The sequence below is a fragment of the Xyrauchen texanus genome, chromosome 29 (genome assembly GCF_025860055.1).
Source record: "Xyrauchen texanus isolate HMW12.3.18 chromosome 29, RBS_HiC_50CHRs, whole genome shotgun sequence".
In the NCBI taxonomy this organism is placed as follows: domain Eukaryota; kingdom Metazoa; phylum Chordata; class Actinopteri; order Cypriniformes; family Catostomidae; genus Xyrauchen; species Xyrauchen texanus.
The window spans coordinates 6,352,867-6,375,651 of NC_068304.1; the positions used below are offsets into that span (position 1 = coordinate 6,352,867).

Genomic DNA, 22,785 nt, shown 5'->3' on the forward strand with positions numbered 1-22,785 from the left:
GAAAAACTAGACTAAATTAAAGTAGTGCAGGTGCTGGGGAGTACTCGCCCATTTCAAGCACTAATCAGAAGCATTAATTAAAGAAAATTATTATTATTATTATTATTTTATTTACAACAATAGAATATCAGCAACAGATAATACCTCTATTGATACCTCTATTTACATATTCCCTTATGTCTCTACCAGCGGCGGAATGGCCTTTTTCCCAGGGGGACGGACGTGAAACTGGGCCAAAGGGTGCCGAACGGGCGGCGATAAGATGAAATGGGCCACTGCGTTATGCTGAACGGGCCATGACTGGCTGAAAAGGGCCGCAAAACCCTCAAGTCAAGTCTTTTTTTCAACTACATTTGACTAATTGTCTGAATAATGCACAATATTAGTCACATATCACTCCTACAACAAATCATATTTTCCCACCTCATGCGTCAAAGCCCTTTTATTTATTTATTTATTTATTTTGATTTGGACCCCCTTTTATCTCAACCCATCATGGACATGTACCATGGAAGTGTTTTGAAAATGATTCAACACAATTCTTGCAGTTCTGGGTAGTAACAGAATTACATGTAATCTGTATTACATAATCAGATTACAAAAATCAAGTACTTGTAATTGGATTCTTTAAGGGTTCTGCACATAGTGTACACTATTGTTCAACTGCAAAATGTGCAGCAATATGGAACAAAGCCCATCGCTATTGTTGCTGCTGATGCAGTGCAGTCCACTGTATGAACAATTGTTCCTTGTGTGACTCGGTGGAAAAACTGTGTTTTACAATATTCTGCTCTTTTAGAATATTTTTGTTGTTCAGCTTTGGAATAAGTGATGGACTATCAGTAAGCAGTAAGGGTTAAAAGTGTTTCACTGTTTTTATATGAAAGCTTTGACCTATCAATGTCATTGCTGTTAATTTTATGGTCATTAATGTTTGTAATGTTGCTATTATTATGCTCTTAAATGAACTTGAAGTCTCAGTGTGTTTTTATTTCTAAAAATTGTATAATTATATTTTGGCAATGCGCTGTCATTGTTGTTAGATTTAATGTTATTTCATTCATGTTCCAAAAGTAATCAGATTAGATTGTCCCAAAAAGGGGCGGAGGAGTGCCCTGCCGTCCCCCAGAAACCCGGAGGGGGTCAAGGTTAGACCGCCGTCCGCGAGGGGAGGAGGGAAGTAACTCCCCGATCGCCTGGAGCGGTAGGTCCGCTGCCAGGGGCGGAGGAATGTCCCCAGGTGCCGCCAGAAAAGCGGAGGGGCGTCCTGTCCGCTGGGGGTCGGAGATTTGACTCCGGTTCGCCCGGAGAGGAGCGGCTGTTGTCCGCCGGAGAGTGTGGTGTAGTGTTCGAGGACCACGCGACGGTACATCAGAGAACTGGTGAGTGAGCTTCTCTCGCTCCTCTCTCTCTCCTCTCTCTCTGTCACTCCGTGTTGGCCTTTTCCCTCGCCTATTTTTTGTTGTTGTTGTTTTCCCCTCCTGTCTCCTCCCAGGTCGAGTAAGGCGGGGATGACCTGAAGGGGCGCAAAGCACGCCCCTCCCAGGGAAAGGGGGGAGGGTGTAGGTCATGCCGGTGGCACTGAGGAAACGCCGGGAGGAGTGTGGAGCAGAGGGGGGGCGGGGCCGGGCTAGAATGTCGCACGCCCGGTCCCCAATCGGCCTGATGGGGCGCGCGAGGGATAAAGGCGGCCGGTGACGACGGTTCGAGAGAGAGAGAATTACGAGCATGTCCGTCATGTGTGTGTTTATGTTTGTGTGTTTTGGTTTTGAGTTTAATTAAATATTATTTATATTGACAAGCCGGTTCTCACCATTATGTTTAAAATACAGCTGATTGGGTCAGACCAACTTATAGAGAACTGTTCCTTTAAAACATTTGGATGATCATTTGAACTAGGTGCAGTTTGGACTTCACATTGTGCTCACTATTTTGTTTTGCTTTAATATCAGTGTGTAATACATCATTGTACATCACAGTCTGTTTTGATTGCTATCTCACTCAATAAAATAAAGCAGATGTCAAGATCTATTTGGCAATTGCAGGACCACATACAGTAACTACACTGATGAAGTACAGGCCTGAGCTTTAACCAGCTTAATCAAGAGTATTTGTGAGCTCTCGTGTGTCTCTGTCTCTGACTGGCTACTATTTTAGCTGGTAAAACTTCTCCAGGGTATAAACCCTAATGCTCCTGTAAGGAGCTTATAATCGCCTGCCTTTCTCACAGGTCCAATCCCTTTCTCCTCCCTCTGAAGACTGGAGCCTAAACCGGCAGCACACATCAGAATAATTTGAAAGGTACGTTTAAATAAACAGATTCTGTTAAACTTTAATGTGACAAGAAATAATATCACAAATGTGTCTGCAGAGATACAAGAAGCTTTAGAGAAACAAAGGCAAAATGTCCATAAAAACATTCAGTTAACTGCACTTTAAAGTGTGGGTGAATAGATTGTGTTGGTAAGTTTGAATGCAGTTAAATGGTAAATATAATCTTATACAGTTTGCATGGTATGCATGGGTAGGAAGGCAAATGAAACATTTGTAGATGACTATTGTTTTCAAATGCATTAACATTTGCATTTACATTTAGCAGACGCTTTTATCCAAAGCAACTTACAGAGCCCTTATTACAGGGACAATCCCCCTGGAGCAACCTGGAGTTAAGTACCTTGCTCAAGGACACAATGGTGGTGGCTGTGGGGCTCGAACCAGCGTCCTTCTGATTACCAGATTACCAGTTATGTGCTTAGACCACTACACCACCACCACCACTCCATTTGCAATACTGTTGTATCCTTAATTTTATTTAGCACGGATGTAATGTTGTGTCGTCATTTCCAGTACAGTACGTGTGATTGTGTTATGATAACGTGTTAATATGGTGTGGTTTTAAAAGGTCTTGAATGCTCCTCATAAAAGCCTGTATGAACACACTGTAACCAGCAGGGGGAGCTGCTCTTTGATCATTTGTTGCACAAATAACACACAGTCATACCATAACGTGAATTTTAAAGCCGCCCTGTTTGAAAAATAATGGATGTTGCTAACAAATCGCTAGATAAGAACTACAAATGCCACATGCTTAAGAGTAAACGTGCCTGACGAAATGGAAAGCTCTAGTATTACTTTAGCTGAGTTCCATTAATCTGGGAATTTTCGATTTGATATCTCTGACAATAAAAACATTCCATTGCTTGGTGCGCAAAGATGTATAAGCAAACAAAACTGCCATGCTACCGTTAGCTTGATGTCTCATAGCAACCAAACTGATAAACAATGCTGCAAAACTAGCATTTGTTGTACAGGTGTAATCAAAATATTCTGAACACATGTCTCTGCAAACGTTTGATAAACAGGGACTTTGACTCACTGACTGATTTTAATGAAAGTGAATGATTATATTTAAGTGCTTCTCCCTGAGTGCCGACATGTTTGCGTGATGTCACGCACCTGCATCTCAGCGAAAACAGAGTTGAAGATTTCTGCATGAGTTTCCAAGTTGGAAGTCTGACTTCAAAGGGCATTCCATTGCATTTTTCCTATGTTCAAAATGAATCTTATCTCTTGGGGGGTCCCTTACACTGACCTTTTCCATAAGAACAAATGCTGGTAGCTGCAAAAGCGCAAGACTGTCTGCTCCGTTTGAACTGAATAATTACATCAGATGCAAGAATGACTCCCCGAGAATCACTACAGGAATCCTACCAAAACTTCAAAGAATAATTACAAAGAAAAATATGTATATATTTATTTTTAAACGTGGTGGCTTTAAAATTCACATTATTGTTATGATTGTGTATATAAATTGAAAAATCCAGATGGAACTATTGCTCGAAAATGCTAATTTTCTTCCGGGTGTTTGAGTCCAACCTGGCTGTGTATCGTTTCAAAGGCTGCGTGCTAGATAGGATGTGTCATTTGAAGGCTGCAGTATACCGAGTGTCCGGACAAACGGTATGTAACATGATTGCTATGACAGCACGCCACTCTTTAACATGCGCAAGCGCTTTGAGTGAGAAGAGTCCCTTTATAGAAGGGAATGTATGAGGTACATTTTAGGAGAGTTATAATGATGTAGAGAGAAAAGAAAATAGATTTTACAGGTGTACTTTTAGTCTAATAATTTATTTTAATTATATATTCATATAGGCCTAATTATACATATTACAGTATATACTCTGCACCCATCTACTGAGATACTTCAACTTGGGAATTAACATTCCTTGCATTTGAACATCATATTTACGGGCAAATCGGCATCATGTGTTTGTTAGACATTTACATTGAAGCAAAGAATTGTGGGTTGTGAGTGCTCATGAAGGATACACCTCATGCATCCTCCGAATTCCGTGAAAGAAGGACGCATTCGAAGTGTCCTACTCACTTTTCTGAAACGAGACAGCCTCGATGACGTATGCGGCCAACAAATACGACCTCCGGAGGATACAGCCTTCCAAACGAGACACAATGCTACACTGTTGTCACATGACGCTATTACAGTACATTGAATGTTTAATTCAGGTGTCCTGTTGTCATCTTGAAAATAAAACTGGTTATTCCAATTTTCTGTTAAATTGTCAAGTCATGAGACATGAAAGAGATCGTTGCTGTTTATCAATCACACCGGAAATGGACAAAGTTGTGCGAATTACATTGTAGGATTCAGTTTTCCATGCAGTGAACTCTGTTTCACATATTGGCAATTAGGTCATCCATACAGAAAATGTGCATGCTGTGCACTGTATACATGCTACATAGAGCAGCAATAGTTAGAGTATGCTTCTCCAGTCGTAGCCACATACACAGTCCGCAGTAGAACACAGAATTGATTTGGTATTGTATTGTTATTTGTTGGTACTGCACGGGGTTGTTTAATTACTAAATCACCTTTGTCACAGCTAGTTTAAAACATGGGTGTAACACTGATACCAAGATATTACACATTCGACATTTACACTTTTTTAATCGCTTTCTTATTATATAAACATTTACAGACCACAAAACGTCTTTTAACTGGTTTTAAATAGTTTAAGTAACAGCTATGAACCAGAATAGGAGAATTTGATTACAAATTGTGGGTTCATATTGGGATCTCTGATTTTTAATTGCTTGAATTTGTATCTTGGCCGAATTTGAGCACAGTTTGAAACATTACTGAGCTGTCCTCTGAATCTCTATAGGAGGCACATGCTAGATTATGGGGTCTTTTTCTCTGGAGAAACATCTGAGAAGCAGGAGACTTCAACAAACTTCTATATTTTTAATCTTATTGCTGTCAAGAAGAGAAACTATTTAGATATTAAGGAGATCTAATTTGTGGTTTTTCATGAAATAAAAAAAAAGCCATAAAAATGTCAAGTTTGGAGTTCATGGGGTCATAAATAGTTTTTTATTTTTTAGTAGTTTTTGGTTTCTGTGAATCCTTCTGTCTTTTTATCCTCATGTTTACAGGCCCGTCCTCAAACAGACGCAAAGATGTGTGACCAGACATTTTTGGCCATCACGTTTGGCCCGTGTGATAACTGCAGTCATAGCAAACCTCTGATGAACATCTATCTGAAGAATGAGCCTATCAACTACTGCTCGCTGTGTGTGGAGCTGGTATGTCATCACACACAGCGCTTATTTTAAGACTTCTCTCAGAATCTCTCAGAACCTGATTTCTGTTGCTTAATGCTTAATTTAGAGAACAGCACAGACACTTATACAGAACACCAACACCAAAATGAAATACATGTACATTATTCTTTCTTTTTATGTGGTAAAAAATACACTAACATGTTTTCAGCCACAAAGCTATTGAAGCTACTGTATTGCAGATAAACATTTTAACAAAAGAACAACATCCAGACATCAAGTTTATAAAATACATTTAGAATAAAAAAGACAATTGGTATATGGCAGGAAAAAAAATATTTTGCAGTAGTGTTACAAATATTATTTTAGAAATATAACAAAAAATATAACAAAAATACATATTTAAGGGAAAGAAGGGAAATCCGGAAAATGAAAAATTAATGACTAAAATAAAATATAAATACATTTTATTTTCAAAAAGAAGTCGAAAATTAAAACAAATACTGTATATGCAATATGCATGATATTTTAATGATATGGAAATTTTTAAAGTTAAGTGAAAAATAAATGAAATGGTTTAAATGATATTTGGGGTATTTTATGCATTTTATACAGGGTATTTTGGGGTGGGATGCTGATGGTGGTGATGCGTCACGTGACGTGCACGCTTTGACCTCAGCGCATCATCAGCTGTATCAGTCTCTCAGCTCGTGACACAGCTCATATTTACTGATGTTCTTCATGTACCTGTGATTTATTAAAGATGGCCTGTCAGGGACTGGCGAAGGGCGAAACCATCAACACGCTGAAAGTGGAGTCTGACTCTCTGAAATCCAAACTGGAGGAGGAGAGAGCTAAACTGCACGATGTCGAGCGTGAGTAAAACACAGCGGCGGTGTGTCGATCACTACTGAGCTGCCTACATAGACAGCATTTATGGGCGTCAATAATGCACGCTTAGGAAAGCTATCCAGGTAGGCAGCTCACTAATTTTTTAAACAGCCATATATAAGACATGACTGCTTTTCTCCAAAATGTAATCTAGTACGATCCAAAGATGTTCGCATGTCCTAAATCATTTGTGGAAGAAGTTTTAGTCTGTTGGCACCGATTTTTAATTGTCAAATGTGCGATTTAGATTTTATATCTAGATGTAGGCCTATATTTTTATTTTTATTTAACATTTAGCCTAAATTGTATCCACATATTAACATAATAATTTAATTCTTGTTTTTATGTATCATCAGGTTTCTGTAATAGTCTGAACATGCAATGATTTTAATTCTGGGGGTTATCTGATGAAGAAATGTGGTTAAATGATATTTGGGGTATTTTATATAAATCATGTAGCAGCTGTGTGTAAAAGAAGATTTGTGTTTTTCTAACTGCAGTACATCAGGTGGCAGAGAAGATCGATTCTTTGGGTCAGTTCGTCATGAAGACCAGGAGAACTTTAAAAGGACATGGGAATAAAGTTCTGTGCATGGACTGGTGCCGGGACAAGAGAAGAATCGTCAGCTCCTCTCAGGTAACACGATGTATCATCATCACTATGGGCCGTCACAGTACCAAAGCACTTTCCTGCTTTCATGAAAAGACATTGGTTGATCACTTTTAAAGCGATAGTTCACCCAGAAATGAAACTCACCCTCATGTGTGACAATTTTGCCAGGATGTTTGAGCTGCACTTTCCATACAATGAAAGTGAATGGGGACTGAGGTTGTCAAGCTACAAAAAGACTTTTGTCTGTGACATAATAAAGCATAATAAAAGTAGTACAAATCACTTGTGCACAAGTCTTCTGAAGCCAGAGGATAGCTGTGTGTGAGGAGCGGACTGAAATTTAAGTTGTTATTTTTGAAAATCTTCCTTTACATTAATTTTCATTGTATGGAAAAAAGCACTTTGGACATTGTACTATAAAATTATACATTTTAAAGAACTATTCCTTTAACATTTATTAGAAATGGAAATGCCATGTGCTTAGTTATCCACTCATTTTATTATATTTTATTTTGTATTTAATTTTTTCACTGAAATGTATCTCCTCTGTAGGATGGAAAAGTCATTGTGTGGGATGCATTTACAACCAACAAGGTAAGTCTATCTGTCGCACAGAACTGTGTGTGTGCTGCAGAGAGATGTTTTTCAGTTTTACAGCCATTTTACAGTATAATCTGCATGCTTTACAGTTGTAATGCACTCTAATGGAAGCCCAAAGTATTAGTGCAAAAATAATCCTGCAGACACACACCATACCACGGTCAGCTAACATTTATTTGAGCCCAGAATGACGCATTTGACTTATCTGAATCAATTATGAACTATACTTCATGCAGGTGCCATCACTGCACATCTGGCTGTGTGTTTTTGATGGTGGCTAAATCTTGGTTACCTTGATAGTTAATAAATCTTTGCACATGGCACATTTAATCTCGGTCAGTTTTGTTGGAATAGTGATGAAACGAATGTTTGTGGTGTGTGTGTGTGTGTGTGTGTCTGTGTGTCTGTGTGTTGTACAGGAGCACGCAGTCACTATGCCCTGCACCTGGGTCATGGCTTGTGCTTACGCCCCCTCTGGTTGTGCTGTGGCCTGTGGGTGAGTTTGTGTCAATGCTTTTTCAACTTCAGACAATATCAGCTATATCCATTGTATTATAAAAGAACAGAGTCAGCATTAAACACAAGTACTGTAAATAAAATCTGTGATTTAATAATATAATCCATGTATCTACTCAATATATAAAATATTCATTACTGTGCAAAATCTCTTTCTTTCTCAGTGGGTTGGATAATAAATGCTCTGTTTATCCTCTCTCTCTGGATAAAAATGAGAACTTGGCAGCTAAGAAGAAATCTGTGGCCATGCACACCAACTATTTGTCTTCCTGCAGCTTCACCAACTCTGATATGCAGGTGATTGTGCATCTATACTATATGCTATTTGAGTTTGAGGACAGATTTTGCTCCAGTAGTGATCTAAATCTAACAAAACCTCTCTTTGGAGAATGGGATATTCCTGTTTGGAAAAATGGATTTTGAAAATATATATATATATATTTATAATCTGAAAGTCCTAAAAGCTTTGGCATCATTACAGACGAAGTACGAAAGGAAATATCTTTGCCTACATGAAGGGGCTTTTGAATGTTGTCTTCGTAGCAGTGGCAAGTTATGAACCACTGGTTTATGATATTTATAATTAGCTTTATAGAAAACAACAGAAGTCTGTGGTATGTTCTTATTTAAATATGCTAAGTAAACTCTCACCCTTATGCCTTCTCAAACTCGTATGACTTTCTTTCTTCTGTGGAATACAAACAAAGTTATTTTGAAGAAGGAATTAAGTGTTTTTGTCCACACAGTGCAAGTCAATGGGGTCCAAAACTTTCAAGCTCCTAAAAGGCAATTCATACAACTTTATTCGTTTAATCCATGTCTTCTAAAGCGATATGATCACTTTGGGTGAGAAACAGATGGCATTTAAGTCCTTACTCATTATAAAGCTTGACATCTGCTGTCTCCTTGGCATGTTCATGAGAGAAGCTGTTTCTCACGCAAGTGATGGCATTGCTTCAGAAGACATGGATTAAACCACTGGGGTCATATGGATTAGCTTTATGCTGCCTTTATGTCCTTTTTGCAGTGTAAAAGTTTTGGACCCCATTGACTTGCATTGTACGCACATAAACACGATCGACTGCATCCGCACCACTAGGTGTCAGTATAAAGTAAAAGACGACTGTCAAATTGGTCAGCGAAACATAAACAAAATATAACTTAATGCACCGTTCACATTAGCCTAATAAAGAGATCCTTTTGTAATTACATATATATATATATATATATATATATATATATAACATGATATAAGAAAAACAAAATCCATAAAACAAAACTCAGATGTAATTTAACATTTGTGCACATAGAATAAACTGTCTTTGTTTTTGGTGTCGTTTGGTCTGTAGACATCAGTACATTGAGCTGAGTGTTGGATCTGTAATGCATTGTGTGAGGAGATAGACCATTTTTAAAAATTCAGAGTTGAATAATTAAACTGTACATCTCTGGAAGGGATGAGTTTATAATAACTGTTATTTATAAAACATACACATATTACTCATTACAACAATCATAGTTGTGAAAATGTCGATTTTCAGTACAAATTTATTTAAATATTGATCTTTTTCACACCCACAAATTTCATATTGCTTCAGAAGATATGAGTTTTTTGTGTGTGTTTTTTTTTTTTATGTGACTTTTTTTCTAAAGAAAGAAAGTCATACACATCTGGGATGCATGAGGGTGAGTTAATGATAAGATAATTTTCGTTTTTGGGTGAATTATTGCTTTAACTGTACACTGTACCTGCCAAGGAACAATGCAACTTGCTGTGCGCTCACAAGTGTGTGGCTTTGATCGTGGCCTAACCAGTCAGAGTTTAGAGAAAGAGCTATACTGTACATTTTTATTACAAATAGTAACAAAGTGATGCACAAACATACTCTTTAAGATCTTTAATGAAATGAATAGCAGCTGAATGGTTATAAATTGTTTGTGGTGAATGTGTTGTGACACATTCCCAAATAAGAATATCTCAAATATGTGACTAATAATAGCTGAATTTCTTTTGCATGTGACCTGTCTATTTAACTACTCTGAAATTGTAATAGTAATTTGCATTAATTACGTCAGCAGTTTTCCATTAGGTGTGTGTTTGTTTCAGGAAGTTGCAGGTTTGGGGGGTTTTTTTCTCTCTATATTGTCTCACTTCAAAGTTTGTTCCTCTTTCTTGGTTGTGTAGGTAAGCTACAATAAAAAGTGAAAAGAGGAAATTACATTTTTAGTCATCATGTCAAGGTAGGGGTAGATTCAATACATCTATTTAAAGAGCAATAGAAAGTGTTATAACTGATTTCCACAGTTATAAAAACCTCTATTGGGGTTTAACTCCTGAACCGATTTAAATTGAAATATTCGACTGATATAGAGTCAGTGTAAAAATCACCTTTGAATTGTAAAATAGGTCCAGTTTAAGAGGCGGTGTCCACAGAACATGTCATGGACAACCTGGAAATATCGAGGGATATTAAAATTGTGATTTTCTGGAAAATTCGTGGATTTGAGTAAAATCTTAGAAGTCATGGATGTTTTATAGTAAATATCATTTTTCCTAGTTATGCTCTGCTCTGAAATATTTCATCTGCTTGACTCGATTCCTTTCTTGAACCAAATTCAAACCTCAATATTTTTTATGGGGAAAATAGTAGTTTGTGGTGTCATTGTCATGACCAATACCTCCACATGAGGGCGATAAAGGTATTATATCCATTTTTGAGAATGTCATCAGCCATCCAAGTCATTGCAAAATGTAGAAGCATTGAATTCAAGTTAACTGTACTTAGTTAACCATTTGACTAGCAAAGAGGAGACAAATATAGATGTGTTTGTGTTTCAGATTCTGACATCAAGTGGTGACGGCACATGTGCATTATGGGATGTTGAGAGTGGGCAGCTGCTGCAGAGTTTCCACGGTCACTCAGCAGATGTGCTCTCATTGGACCTCGCTCCCTCTGAGACAGGAAACACCTTTGTGTCTGGGGTCAGATATACCTGTTTACACTCAACACATCCACACTCACACACCTCAACCGCCCTCATCTGTTACACACATGAGATTCCTATCAGTACAGCAATGCTTAGATCATAGTTTGGGAAATTTTTTTCTGAAATAGTTTTGCATGCCCTTGCAATAGTTTGCATTTCCTCACAATACATTTACCATGGTTTTACTTCAGAAACCATATTTTAACCATGATATTTGTAGTATATCCATAGTAATAATACAGAAAAATTAAAACTATGATAATAAAAATCATAATATTGAGGTTATCATTTTACTAAACTAACCACGGTAGGTTTTTAAGCTTAAATTGAAATAAAATTGTGTTAAATAATTAATACATTTAAGAGAATGTATGTATGTAGATATGTGTATATGTATGTATAAATATAATATATGTCATATATGTGTTACTGTAATATTACTGTCAAAAGACACTTTAAATTCTATATATTTTGGGGGGGGTTTTATAAATGAAGATGTGTGATTTAACAGTTTAAGTTTTGTTATGAAGTATATGTCAAGTAGATTCAGCTACACTACGGGTCATGTGATTACGTGCGCATTCTTGGAGCTTGGCGCTTTATGGATATAGTAGATGGGAGAGTACCCGTTCAGGGACAAGCTCATTTGAGTGGAATTCGCTGCACAGCATAGAAGCCATTTCTTCCTTTTGCTTCGTGTGCGTTTTTGATGTTAACCACACATACTAGAGGTCTGCACGGGCCTAAAAATAAAACCTGACCTGTATCCAAGACTGTGTGGCCCAACCCTACCCGGCCTGGACGAAACCGTCAGATTTTAAGCCCGAAATCAATCCGAACCCTAAATTGCTTTTCCAAGCAAGTACTGTTGCAATAGTATTTTATGTAAGCATATAGGCAACATTCGTAACCGTACTGAAACAGTAAACATACACAGTTTTAACAAGGCACGGCAGCCCCCTAGAGCAGAAGGGAAAAAAGTAATGCCTTACCATTTATGTGCTGAAACTTCACCTGGTGCAGAACAATCTGGAAATATATGAAACAATGCAACAGTCCACTCTTTACAGCCTGAACTTGTTCAGATTGTTGAATCTTTATTGTGACAACTGTGCTAAAAACAATCTAGATGCAGCGTTTTTGACAATTTTAAGTTCTTTTTAACTTGACATGGTGTTTAAAATATGCCGGTCCAGCACAAGACATGTTGCAAATGTCAAAGACATTCATCAAACATGTGTTTATACAATGGGAAAATAGAACAGATCTGCACGAAAACACATTCGGTGTGAACGGTCCCTAACTCGTCCATTCGCACGTGTCTGTGAGTGAGAGAGCGTGCGTGAAACAAGTTCGGTAAGCCTGTTTATTTTTTCATTCATTACAACCCCGACCTAAACCCGAAGTGCTGCTTGATAAAGCTGACCATAACCCGGCCCGAAACCCGTCGGGTTGCAGACCTCTAACACATGCACACCCACACAGATACACAGTATATGAATACCTCCATCAACATATTCACCATCGAGACATTCATGATGTCTCTGCTTTGTGGGAAACAAAAGGCCCTTTGAAGGGTAATTGGAACGTCATCTAGTCTCTCTATGTGATCAATCTATCCTAGTCACTTAATCGTGACCAGGCTGTTCACCTTATCCTGCACCCTTAAAATCGAATCAACTAATACAGTCTCTTTCAATGTCCTTCGAGCCGGAACTTAAGGGTGATTGTAGGGCAGGCAAAGGGATGGAATTACCACCTTACCTGAAGCTCCAATATGTTCTAATGGAGCATTAACTAAAGCGTCCCCTACTGTGCTCCCTGCATGAACTCTTCGGAAGAAGCATCCTCCAGAGTGATATACAGACATTCCCAATCAAATTAAGAACAAATCTATCTGTGTAAAAAGTTATGGCCATCAGCAAAGATAAGTCACATAACCCTCCTCGTCCTCCTGCTGATATTAATCACCCATTGGAACCTGGGGTATATCCTTTGCCTGATGAACTAACTCGTAAACTGGATGCTCAGGCACAGGTATCCTTAAAGGAATGTGAGAGGTTGAATTACCATGTTACCATGCAAAGATGTCTTCTTAAAGCTAAAATGGAACTAGAGGAGGCGCGTTTGATTTAATCACTGGTGAGAATTCAGACAAAGATCTGGATGTATCTACACAACCAAAAACCAAAGTTTTTTAAAGCACCCTGTTAAGACCATCACAAAACAGTCAGGTGGCCCAAAGGCCACCGCAAAGGAGTCCAGTAGCCTAAGGGCTACTGAAATCAATTGGTGTACCAACACCTTCCTCTCCATCGTTCTATCCTAAACCTTGTTTAGGGTCTTCTCTTCAACAACCACCAGATCAATCAAATCATTTCCATCAACCAGTTAGCCAGCAAACACAGCAAGTTAAAGCAGGACGGGATGGAAAGGCTAGCATTATGGAGTTCATATCTACTGCGTATGTTATACCCCAACATAAATTGAAATACTTTAACAGCTGGAAAGTGATTTTGCACTGCTTTACAGGGCACTGGAGAGTTTGTTGAACATTCATGATCACCTGACTGAGCAGTATATGTATATTCTAGATCTTAATGGACCATCTCAAACTGCTTAGTGCATACAAATTAGCCAAATCCTACCTCCATGCAGCCAAAACATACACGGTAGCTCTTACGGCTCTGCGAGGAAGGTATGGCCAAACTCATCAGTTGGTGTAAAATGAAATTGCCAAAATCCTTCAGTCCCCACCTATTAGAGTAGGTGACCACAGTGCTTTCCAAGACTTTTCCCTTTCAGTCCATACCCTGGTGGGTCTATTGCAGTCAGTGAAAACCACCGTGGTCAGTGAATTACGATGTGGATCACATGTCGATAATATGCTTGCTATACTTCCATTTTCTTATCGTGAAGGGTTCATAGAGCACTGTATCAAACAAGGAATTCTCAAAGATGGATTGGAGAAGAATAATAATTTGGTGGACTTTTCAGAATGGCTTCAATTTAAAGCTCAAACCAAGAGTATTGCACATTCTGCATCAGTGTCAGCGTTCCCAGACAGGAAGGAATTCACTAGGAGACTCTTTACTCTTTGTGATTCCATAGCTTGTCCCACTACAGCTGACATTGGCAAGCATCATCTGCATTTCAATTGTTCTTTCCAAGTAAAAGGCCAAAGCCTTAATGCCTGCCTCCTTCCAGGGCAAATCTTGGGCCCTTCACTTCCATTGCATTCCAGAGCATTCCATAGCATTTAATGGGGATGTAAAGCCTATGTTTCATCAGATATGCCTGCTACCTCAGGACAAACCATTACTCCATTTTCTGCAGTGAGACTATTAAAATGGCGTAATCTATGAATGGCGAGTTTTGCCTTTTGGCACTACATGTAGCTCTTGGTATGCCATCTACACTATGCAGAGATTAGTGTGGAACATCCTAAAAATTATCAGGAGGTACAGGATTAAGTGATGAAGGCCTTTTATTTGATAATTGCCTGCAAAGTTTGACTTCTTCAGCAGATGCCATTGCGCACTTCAATCATATCCATGCTCTTCTGGCCAAAGGTGGATTCGAATTTCGTCAATGGGCTAGTAACATGCCTGAGGTAGCCCAATATTTTCCACCAGAGGTATGATCAGCCAGCACCGATTTATTGGTTTCAGAGGCAGGAATCGATCCAGAAGAATCGACCCTCTGACTACGTTTGCAATGTGTTCCTGATACCTAAGGATATAAGCATGGTGTCTCACCAATAGACTTCCCAACAATGCATCATATCTACCAAACATTGGCCAGACAGTACAATCCTTTAGGATACCTTCTTCCTTTATAAAAGCAGAGCAAAAGTGTGAATCCAGGATCTTTGTTGGACTAAGAGAGACTGACCATTTGTCCACCTGAGTTTCTAAAAAAGTTGCAGAATTGGGAGGGAAAAATCTCTGACCTCTCCAGCATTGATGTAACCAGATGCTATGTACCTACATGTGCTGATCGAATGAGTGTATGGGACTGTGGGTTATCTTACGTCTGTGATTCAGAGTGTTCATGTTCAAGTGTCTTTCGTCATGGCCCATTCAAAAGTTGCACCAAAGAAGCAATTCTCCATGCCATGCCTATAAGTAGAAGTGTTCTTTGGAATGATTATACAACAGTCTTGGCATGGTTAAATGCCAAATCTTGTTGATGCAAAGTTTTCATCTGCACTTGTGTCATAGAAATCTAGGATCTCACAGATCCTGAATGTAGGAGGTATGTCGATAGCCAGAATAATCCATCTGATTATTTCAAAGAACTAATGTAGATGGAATATAGGACCTCCATTCTTGCTTCAGTCAGAGTTCAGAGTTTTTTTTGGCAAAGTCGGCATAGTTGTTCCCAAATCGGTTTCTGATTTCCTTTTTTCCACTGCAGAGAAATCTAAGTTGAAGAAATCAGCCCAATACCTTAAATTGTCCACTGAAGTGATAACGCTACCTGATGCTTGTCAACATTCAGCATGCCGTGAATTGCTCTCTGCCACTGAACAATTGATAGGCAACTCTGTCATTGTCAAAGACTCCACTTGTCTCTCTGCAGAGATAATCTTTCTTCAGCGATCCCAAGCGGTTAGCTTCCCAAATGAACCCAATGCCTTATGGAAAGGACAGCCAGTACCCAGACAAAGTCGACCCTTGCCATTATCTCCTGAGCTGGATCCAGTCTTTGAACTGTTGCGAGTAGGTGGGAGACTCTGAAGAGCACAGGATTTGGATCCTGACACCATTCATCTCATCATCTTGGATGCCAAGCACCCTCTAACTAGGCTCCTCATCAAAGAATATGATGAGAATTTACTACATCCTGGTCCAGAAAGAGTATATTGTGAATTAAGGCACAGAAACTGGATTATAAAGGGTAGAGCAACCATTTGAATGCATCAGTATAATTGCAAAGAATGCTGCATGTGGAAATCTAATCCAGCAGTCCCAAAAATGGCAGACCTACCACCAGCAAAGTTACATCTTTTCAAGCCTCCATTCTGATCCAAACGTTTTGAGGGCTTTGGTCCTTTCATTATTAAGATAAACGGTGGGGGTATCCTTTTCATGTTTTTAACTGCCCGTTTTGTGCATCTTGACCTATTGGAGAATCTTGATCCTGATGCCTTCCTTATGGCTTTAAGGCACTATAAAAGAGTTCAATGGAAAGGAGGAGGTGAGAACCGGCTTGACAATATAAATAATAGTTTAATAAAGAAATAAACCAAAAGACACAAACACACATAGGATGGACAGCTGCCCTTAAACGTTATCTCTCTGTCGCACCACCATCTGCCTTTATCCCTCTCAGAGGCTTAATTAGCCTGATAAGGGGCCGGGTGTGTAAAATCACGACCCGGCCCGCCCTTCGCCGTGTCACGGGCACTTAATTTCACAAAACTAAATTATGATACTTGTAACAAAAAAAATAATAACCTCAAAATTATGGTTATTACCAGAGTTTTAATTTTCATGTAATATTATTATATATTCACTACGAATATCATGGTTAAAATATGGTTACTGTAGTAAAACCATGGTAAATGTATTGTGAGGGAACACAAAATAGGTGAGGGATGCTAATGTTATTGCGAGGGTGCTCAAAAATCCGTCTTGTCATCTAAGGGGCTCTTAGATCCAGATCTTAGGAAAATTTGTGACACACCAAAATATTTTTTTTTCCTACAATTTAATATCAGTTCAACAAATTGTCATAATTGTGATGGGACAGACAGATTCACAATTTTAAAGTAACATTGGTCACACTTTATATTAGGTGGCCTAAACTACTATGTACTGACATTAAATACATACAAGACTATGTATTTACTGTGTAACCACATGTTGTTCAGCAAAATTCACATAGTTGCTGCTACTGAGGTTGAGGTACGGTTAGGTTTAGGAGTAAGTGTAGGGTTGGGTTGGATTGGATTAGGGGTAAAGTTAACAGTGTAACTACAAATGTAATTCAATGCAAGTACTTTAAATGTAATTATAATGCAACAACATATATGTACATAATAAGTACATTGTATCAAATGGTTAAGTATAAATTAGTTAAGGCCACCTAATATAAAGTGAGTCCGTAACATTTGACTCTACTTGTCATGCATGTTAATTTTACGTCACATAATATTTTATGAGATCTAATTGTTCAATTCCCCAAGAACATGGGTTTTGGGCATTTAGTGCTGTTTTAGAAAAAGTAATGAAATGCCAAATTGTACCCTATTCATAGAAATTGCCTTCTAACTCTCTGATTTTATCTGTAATGTTCTTGATTCAGTCAGTGTCCGCTCATACCATGTGCAGCTATATTTATCACATCATTGTCATAAGATTCAGCCTGTTGTGAGTGTTGCTCTGCTGGTCTGTAAAGTGCTGTGTGTGTGTTTCAGGGCTGTGATAAGAAGGCTAATGTGTGGGATATGCGCTCAGGGCAGAATGTTCAGTGCTTTGAGACTCATGATTCTGACATCAACTGTGTGAAGTGAGTTACCCACAGCCTGACTCTTCCTGTTGTTTCCCATAGTGATGTACAGGGTCCTTTTGCCACAATTTGAAAATGTACCAGTCATAAAACTAGTTTACACTGCTTTTATTTAAAAATTGCTTGTTTCTGACAAGCACTGCATCACTCGCAGCATCATATATGAGATGATCATATCTGTAAAACTGCAATTGTTACGAATGGCACATTGGGATTTTGTTCCTCATATTTTTGCCATAAATTCTTTAGCTGTGCATTACTCTCTGAATTTGCCAGCGGTTTGTGGGCGAGGTCAGAAGTTCATGTTTAAAATGTCAGTTGTATATATAAATAGCCTTAAGTGGTTTGAACTTTTCTGAGCTTTTCATTTCATACCAAATGAAAGCATTCATTCACAGGAATATAACTATGCCGGTTTTTGCCGTATTCTGTTGCCTTCACACCACAGTTTCAGTGATTATCAAAAGAATCATAAAGTGAAATATGATCGCTGTAAGACAACACACATCTTATGTCTACTCTAATCAAGCCCCAAGTAGCCACACACTCTATTTCAGTTCTTGCTTAGGCTGTATTCAACTTTCCAATTACACCAAAAATTAGCTTCTAGTGCACTCAGAGGCCGAGATATTTGATGAAACATTGTGGAAGGTGCATGATTCTGTATAGTGAGACCTATATTTTCCAATTCGTCCACTGTATGTGGGTAAGGGGAGCTTTTATATTTGGATGTGTAAAATGCAGGCGGCAGCTATAACATACAGCAGATATTGGTTAATGAAAGGAATATTTCACATACAGTAGCGCTAAAAAGTATTTAGCCACTTAAGCTGCACTTTAAAATGTTTCATTTCAAGCAAAAAAGTTCACACAAAAAAATTTTTAGGTTTCAAAAGGTAAAACAATAGATATACCGATAGGCTCAAGTACCCCCACGACTACATAGGATTAGCAGGTAAATAAGATTCAGTCTTCTTCAGAACTTCAGTCTTATACAGTATATGAGTGTGTGTTGCTGTTTACAGATATTATCCCAGTGGAGACGCTTTCGCATCTGGATCTGATGATTCTACGGTGAGTTCTTCTGTGCTACTAAACATCAGTGACAGCATTCCATCACAAAACAGTAATCAATATTTAAAGGTTACAAAAGACCCTGTGTAGACTGATTAATACTCCCCATCCACACACACCCTCTTGAGCCATACTTTAATGAATGTCTTTGTAATCAAGTGATCTTATGCTTAGTTTACTTAAATGATCTGAATTTTGAATAATGTTGATGAGCTAATGGCATTAGGTGAGAGAGTTTGTTTGTGTGTTCGTCTAATGTTGATATTTCCGGTCAAGGTCCATGCAAACGTGTCTTTGCCTTTTAAATCCAATCATTTGACATATTAGTCATCCATTGATCAATGTAATGTCAAACAGTCTGAATCCATACTGAGCTCGTGTGTGATGTTGTTTCAGTGTCGTCTGTATGACTTGCGAGCTGACCGTGAGGTGGCCATCTACGCCAAAGAGAGCATCATATTTGGAGCCTCCAGTGTGGACTTTTCTCTCAGTGGTGAGACAGAATTCTGCTTTTAAAGCCAAAGTTCAACCAGCATTGAATATTCTATCATCCTTTACTCACCTTATGTCATTCCAAACCTCTATGGCTCTCTTTCTGCTGAGGAAAACAAGTGATGAAGTTTAGGACTATGTTCTTGGTGCTCTTTTCAATACGATGAAAGTAAATTGATATTCTGCTCCAAAAAGCAGAATAAAAGTAGTCCATATGTCTAGTGCACTATATTCCAAGTCTTCTGAAGTTGTATGAAAGCTTTGTGTGAAGAACAGACTCAAATTTTCATAATTTTTCACTGAAAGCTTCCCCTCCACCATAGCTCTCAAATGTATTTTTCGTTCGCTTTTATTCATATTTGACATGTCGTGAAATCGGCAAGTTTGACGTCGGTGACATCAAACCTCATTGGTTTTCGTGTCTTATTATTAATGTCAAAACTGGTGAGGCATGTCTTGACACGGTATGTTTTAATGTAGACAAATGATATTTAAGAGCTGCGGTGGTGGGGAAGATTTTTTTGGTAAATAACTATTTAAATTTGTGTCTGTTCCTCACACAAAGCTATTGTATAGCCCTATAAGACTTGGAATATAGTGTACAAATTGTGTGAACTAGGGGTGTGCAGTGAAGCCATTATAGATAGCCGGATAGAACCGGATGTGGGCGTGGCTAAAACCGGAAGTGCGTCAAGCTAGTTTTAAAGTGTAACTCTCATACATTTAGGCTATAGCTTCTGTATATAAATAGGAATAGGGTTATTTATATATTATTATTATACCTGCAGTTCAGATCTGACACATTTCAGCAAAACTCTTTTTTTTTGTTCCACTGAGAAAAAAAAGTTGCACAGGCTTCGAACGACATGAATATTGAACTATTGCTTTAATTACATGCTACAATGATGAAAACATTATTTTTAACAATTCTGATTCATGCCCATCCTATACTGTATGTTGACTAGTCATCGGTGAGCATATTTGTCACTTACATGTTGTGCAATGACTACCATACACTATTCTAAGAAAATATTACTGGTTATTTTTTAAATACAGTGTGCCAATACATATTTATTAAACAGGACACATAGTTTATAATGACTCATACCAGCTGAAATCAAACATGGGGTTCTAAGGAATGTTGATTATATATCACAGCTGTGACGCCTACACACTATGATAGCATGTGTCTCACATGTGTCTCACTTGTGATTATGGACATATAAGAGTACAATATATCCTTACATATATATAAGTAGCTGGATGGCATTGCATTAGATAATAATCACTTAACCTACATTTATCCAAAAGGACTTACACGTATTGCTACAGTTCCCGGTGAAATGAACACTAGAGACGCTACAACAACAAAGACTTTTATTCAATCAATCACAAGTAAAACAGCAGATTATCAGTTCATAAACACTTACTTTTCGGCCTGTTCCTCACACAATGCTATCTTATGACATCAAAACACTTTTATTATTGTGCATTACTTTTACATTTGTATTATTTAATCAACTACATTTACAAGCTTTGTTGGGATCAAACTGCAGGGTATGAGTCCTGAAGAGCCCGAAAGTGTTATAGAAGCACCACAAAATGACATGGTTGCTTCGGCAATTCTGTTTTTATCTCACATTTGCTTTTTATTCAAATATCGGATAGGTTTATGTTTAAGGTTAAAGGAAGTGAGGTAGGGAGGTTTTGTTGATTTAAAAATCGATACAGTAAAAACATTCAAAACCTCAACCATTTGGGAGAAAATTAAACTCGCTTTTAGCGCCACTCAGTGGACATTTCATAACAGAACGATATCAATACGTGTAATAAACCACATAATGTCATTTTGCAAAAATGTCGCCATAGTCATGGAGCTTTCAAATTGTCTCTTTTTCACAGGCCGGTTGCTGTTTGCGGGTTATAATGACTACACCATTAATGTCTGGGATGTCCTGAAAGGTACCAGGGTGTCGATTCTCTTTGGCCATGAAAACCGGGTCAGCACCGTCAGAGTTTCCCCTGATGGTACTGCGTTCTGCTCAGGGTCATGGGATAACACCTTGCGGGTGAGTGTCGTCCTGTCGCCCACTTAGGGAAATTACTTGATATACGGCATGTCTTACAATCACCACAAAGTTACAGTCATAACACATATAAATAGAAATATCATGAAAAATAAACTGTGATCAGTTACAGGACCTAACATTTGCTCCAAAGCTTGAACATTCATTTCAATTTTATCCTAAAATCCTGATGTTCATGGACATATTATGTTCCAACTACTTATTCACCAAATACAAATCTGTAAAATATCACACTTTCATTGCATTTTCACTTCCATTATTCTGTGGTTTTGGTCTTTACTGGCATCAGTGGCCAGCTCTATATTGTGACTGGCAGCTGTTAAAGGTGCTTTACACCAACCTGTGGAAACCACACAACACACGTCATACATTCCCTACACTCTTCTCTTTCGTACCCTTTAGATGACTGAAAAAAAGAAACCCCTCTTTCTCTCTGTGTGTGTTCCTCTTCTGTGTATTTTGATGATAATTTGGGTTTGTTTTTTCAATACCTATGAACACAGTTTAATATTTACTCTTATTCATTTCTTTGCTGCAGATCTGGGCTTGAGGATTGGCCGTGCACATATGTGTGAAGAGATATTTGTAGAGGGGCTTCTCAGAATCACACAGCACACAATTACTCTATTTTATTGATCTTAGCACAAATGACTTTTTATCCTGCTATTTTCCTTCTATTTTAGTAAAATACAAAATTTAAATAGATTGCCACTGTAGTAATTTGTAAATTACACTAAAATCTAAAGAATGTTTTAATATAATTGTCAATAGTTTTGTAGGTACATTTTATGGTAATGATTTAAGAGAGTTGATATCAGTTTTTGTGCAACAGACCTAGGAGTTTATATCCAGAACTTTCTCTGAAATTCACTTTACTATCACAATTTTATGTATTTATCTTACACAATTCTATCATTATGAATGAGTTTTGCTTGCACTACAATGTAAAAAAGAAAATGTTTAAAGTTGTCCGGTGGCTATAGGCCTTTTTCAGGTCAAATGTGTTGTCAATCAAAATCAATTAGCTGAAATTGTTTAATGTTTCAAATTTACATACACTATGTATTTACTCTTGTCTCATATCGTTAATTGTTGTCACTGTAATCAGAATTAAATGTAATCTACTTCTCTCTCTCTCTCTCGTGTGTGTGTGTGTGTGTGTGTGTGTGTGTGGTTTAAGAATAATTACAATGAACATTATTAAAGGTGCTGTTATCGATTTTATCTTAATGAAGCTTTCAGAACTGAGCTGTTGAATTAGCCACGCCCCCTCATTCTATAAATCCGCCCTCCAAAGGTAATTTTGAGACCAAAACCAAGCAAAAGAGCAGCATTGCTTGTTTCTGTGGCTGTTACATTCAACAGTGGCACAATAGCGCCCTCAACTGACAAAATGTATTAATCATAGCTTCAATGATCTGCTTC

The 22,785-nt window shown here is 38.0% G+C and overlaps 1 protein-coding gene across 3 annotated transcripts; it reads left to right on the plus strand.

Moving 5' to 3' along the window:
- The first annotated feature begins 204 nt into the window (after positions 1 to 204).
- On the plus strand, positions 205 to 22,488 carry gnb5b (guanine nucleotide binding protein (G protein), beta 5b). 3 transcript variants are annotated; one of them, XM_052096986.1, is made up of 15 exons: positions 205 to 1,382; positions 1,496 to 1,739; positions 2,231 to 2,301; positions 5,458 to 5,607; positions 6,347 to 6,458; positions 6,975 to 7,111; positions 7,640 to 7,681; positions 8,107 to 8,183; positions 8,368 to 8,500; positions 11,043 to 11,186; positions 17,616 to 17,707; positions 18,733 to 18,781; positions 19,178 to 19,274; positions 21,176 to 21,342; positions 21,899 to 22,488. In XM_052096986.1, the coding sequence occupies exons 4-15, from the start codon at positions 5,482 to 5,484 to the stop codon at positions 21,908 to 21,910; spliced, it is 1,188 nt and encodes a 395-aa protein (XP_051952946.1). In that variant the 5' UTR covers positions 205 to 1,382; positions 1,496 to 1,739; positions 2,231 to 2,301; positions 5,458 to 5,481; the 3' UTR covers positions 21,911 to 22,488. The 3 variants fall into 3 exon arrangements, with proteins under 3 accessions (XP_051952946.1, XP_051952945.1, XP_051952944.1); XM_052096985.1 differs by having other exon boundaries at positions 1,496 to 1,730; XM_052096984.1 differs by lacking the exon at positions 1,496 to 1,739.
- The last annotated feature ends 297 nt before the right edge of the window (positions 22,489 to 22,785 follow it).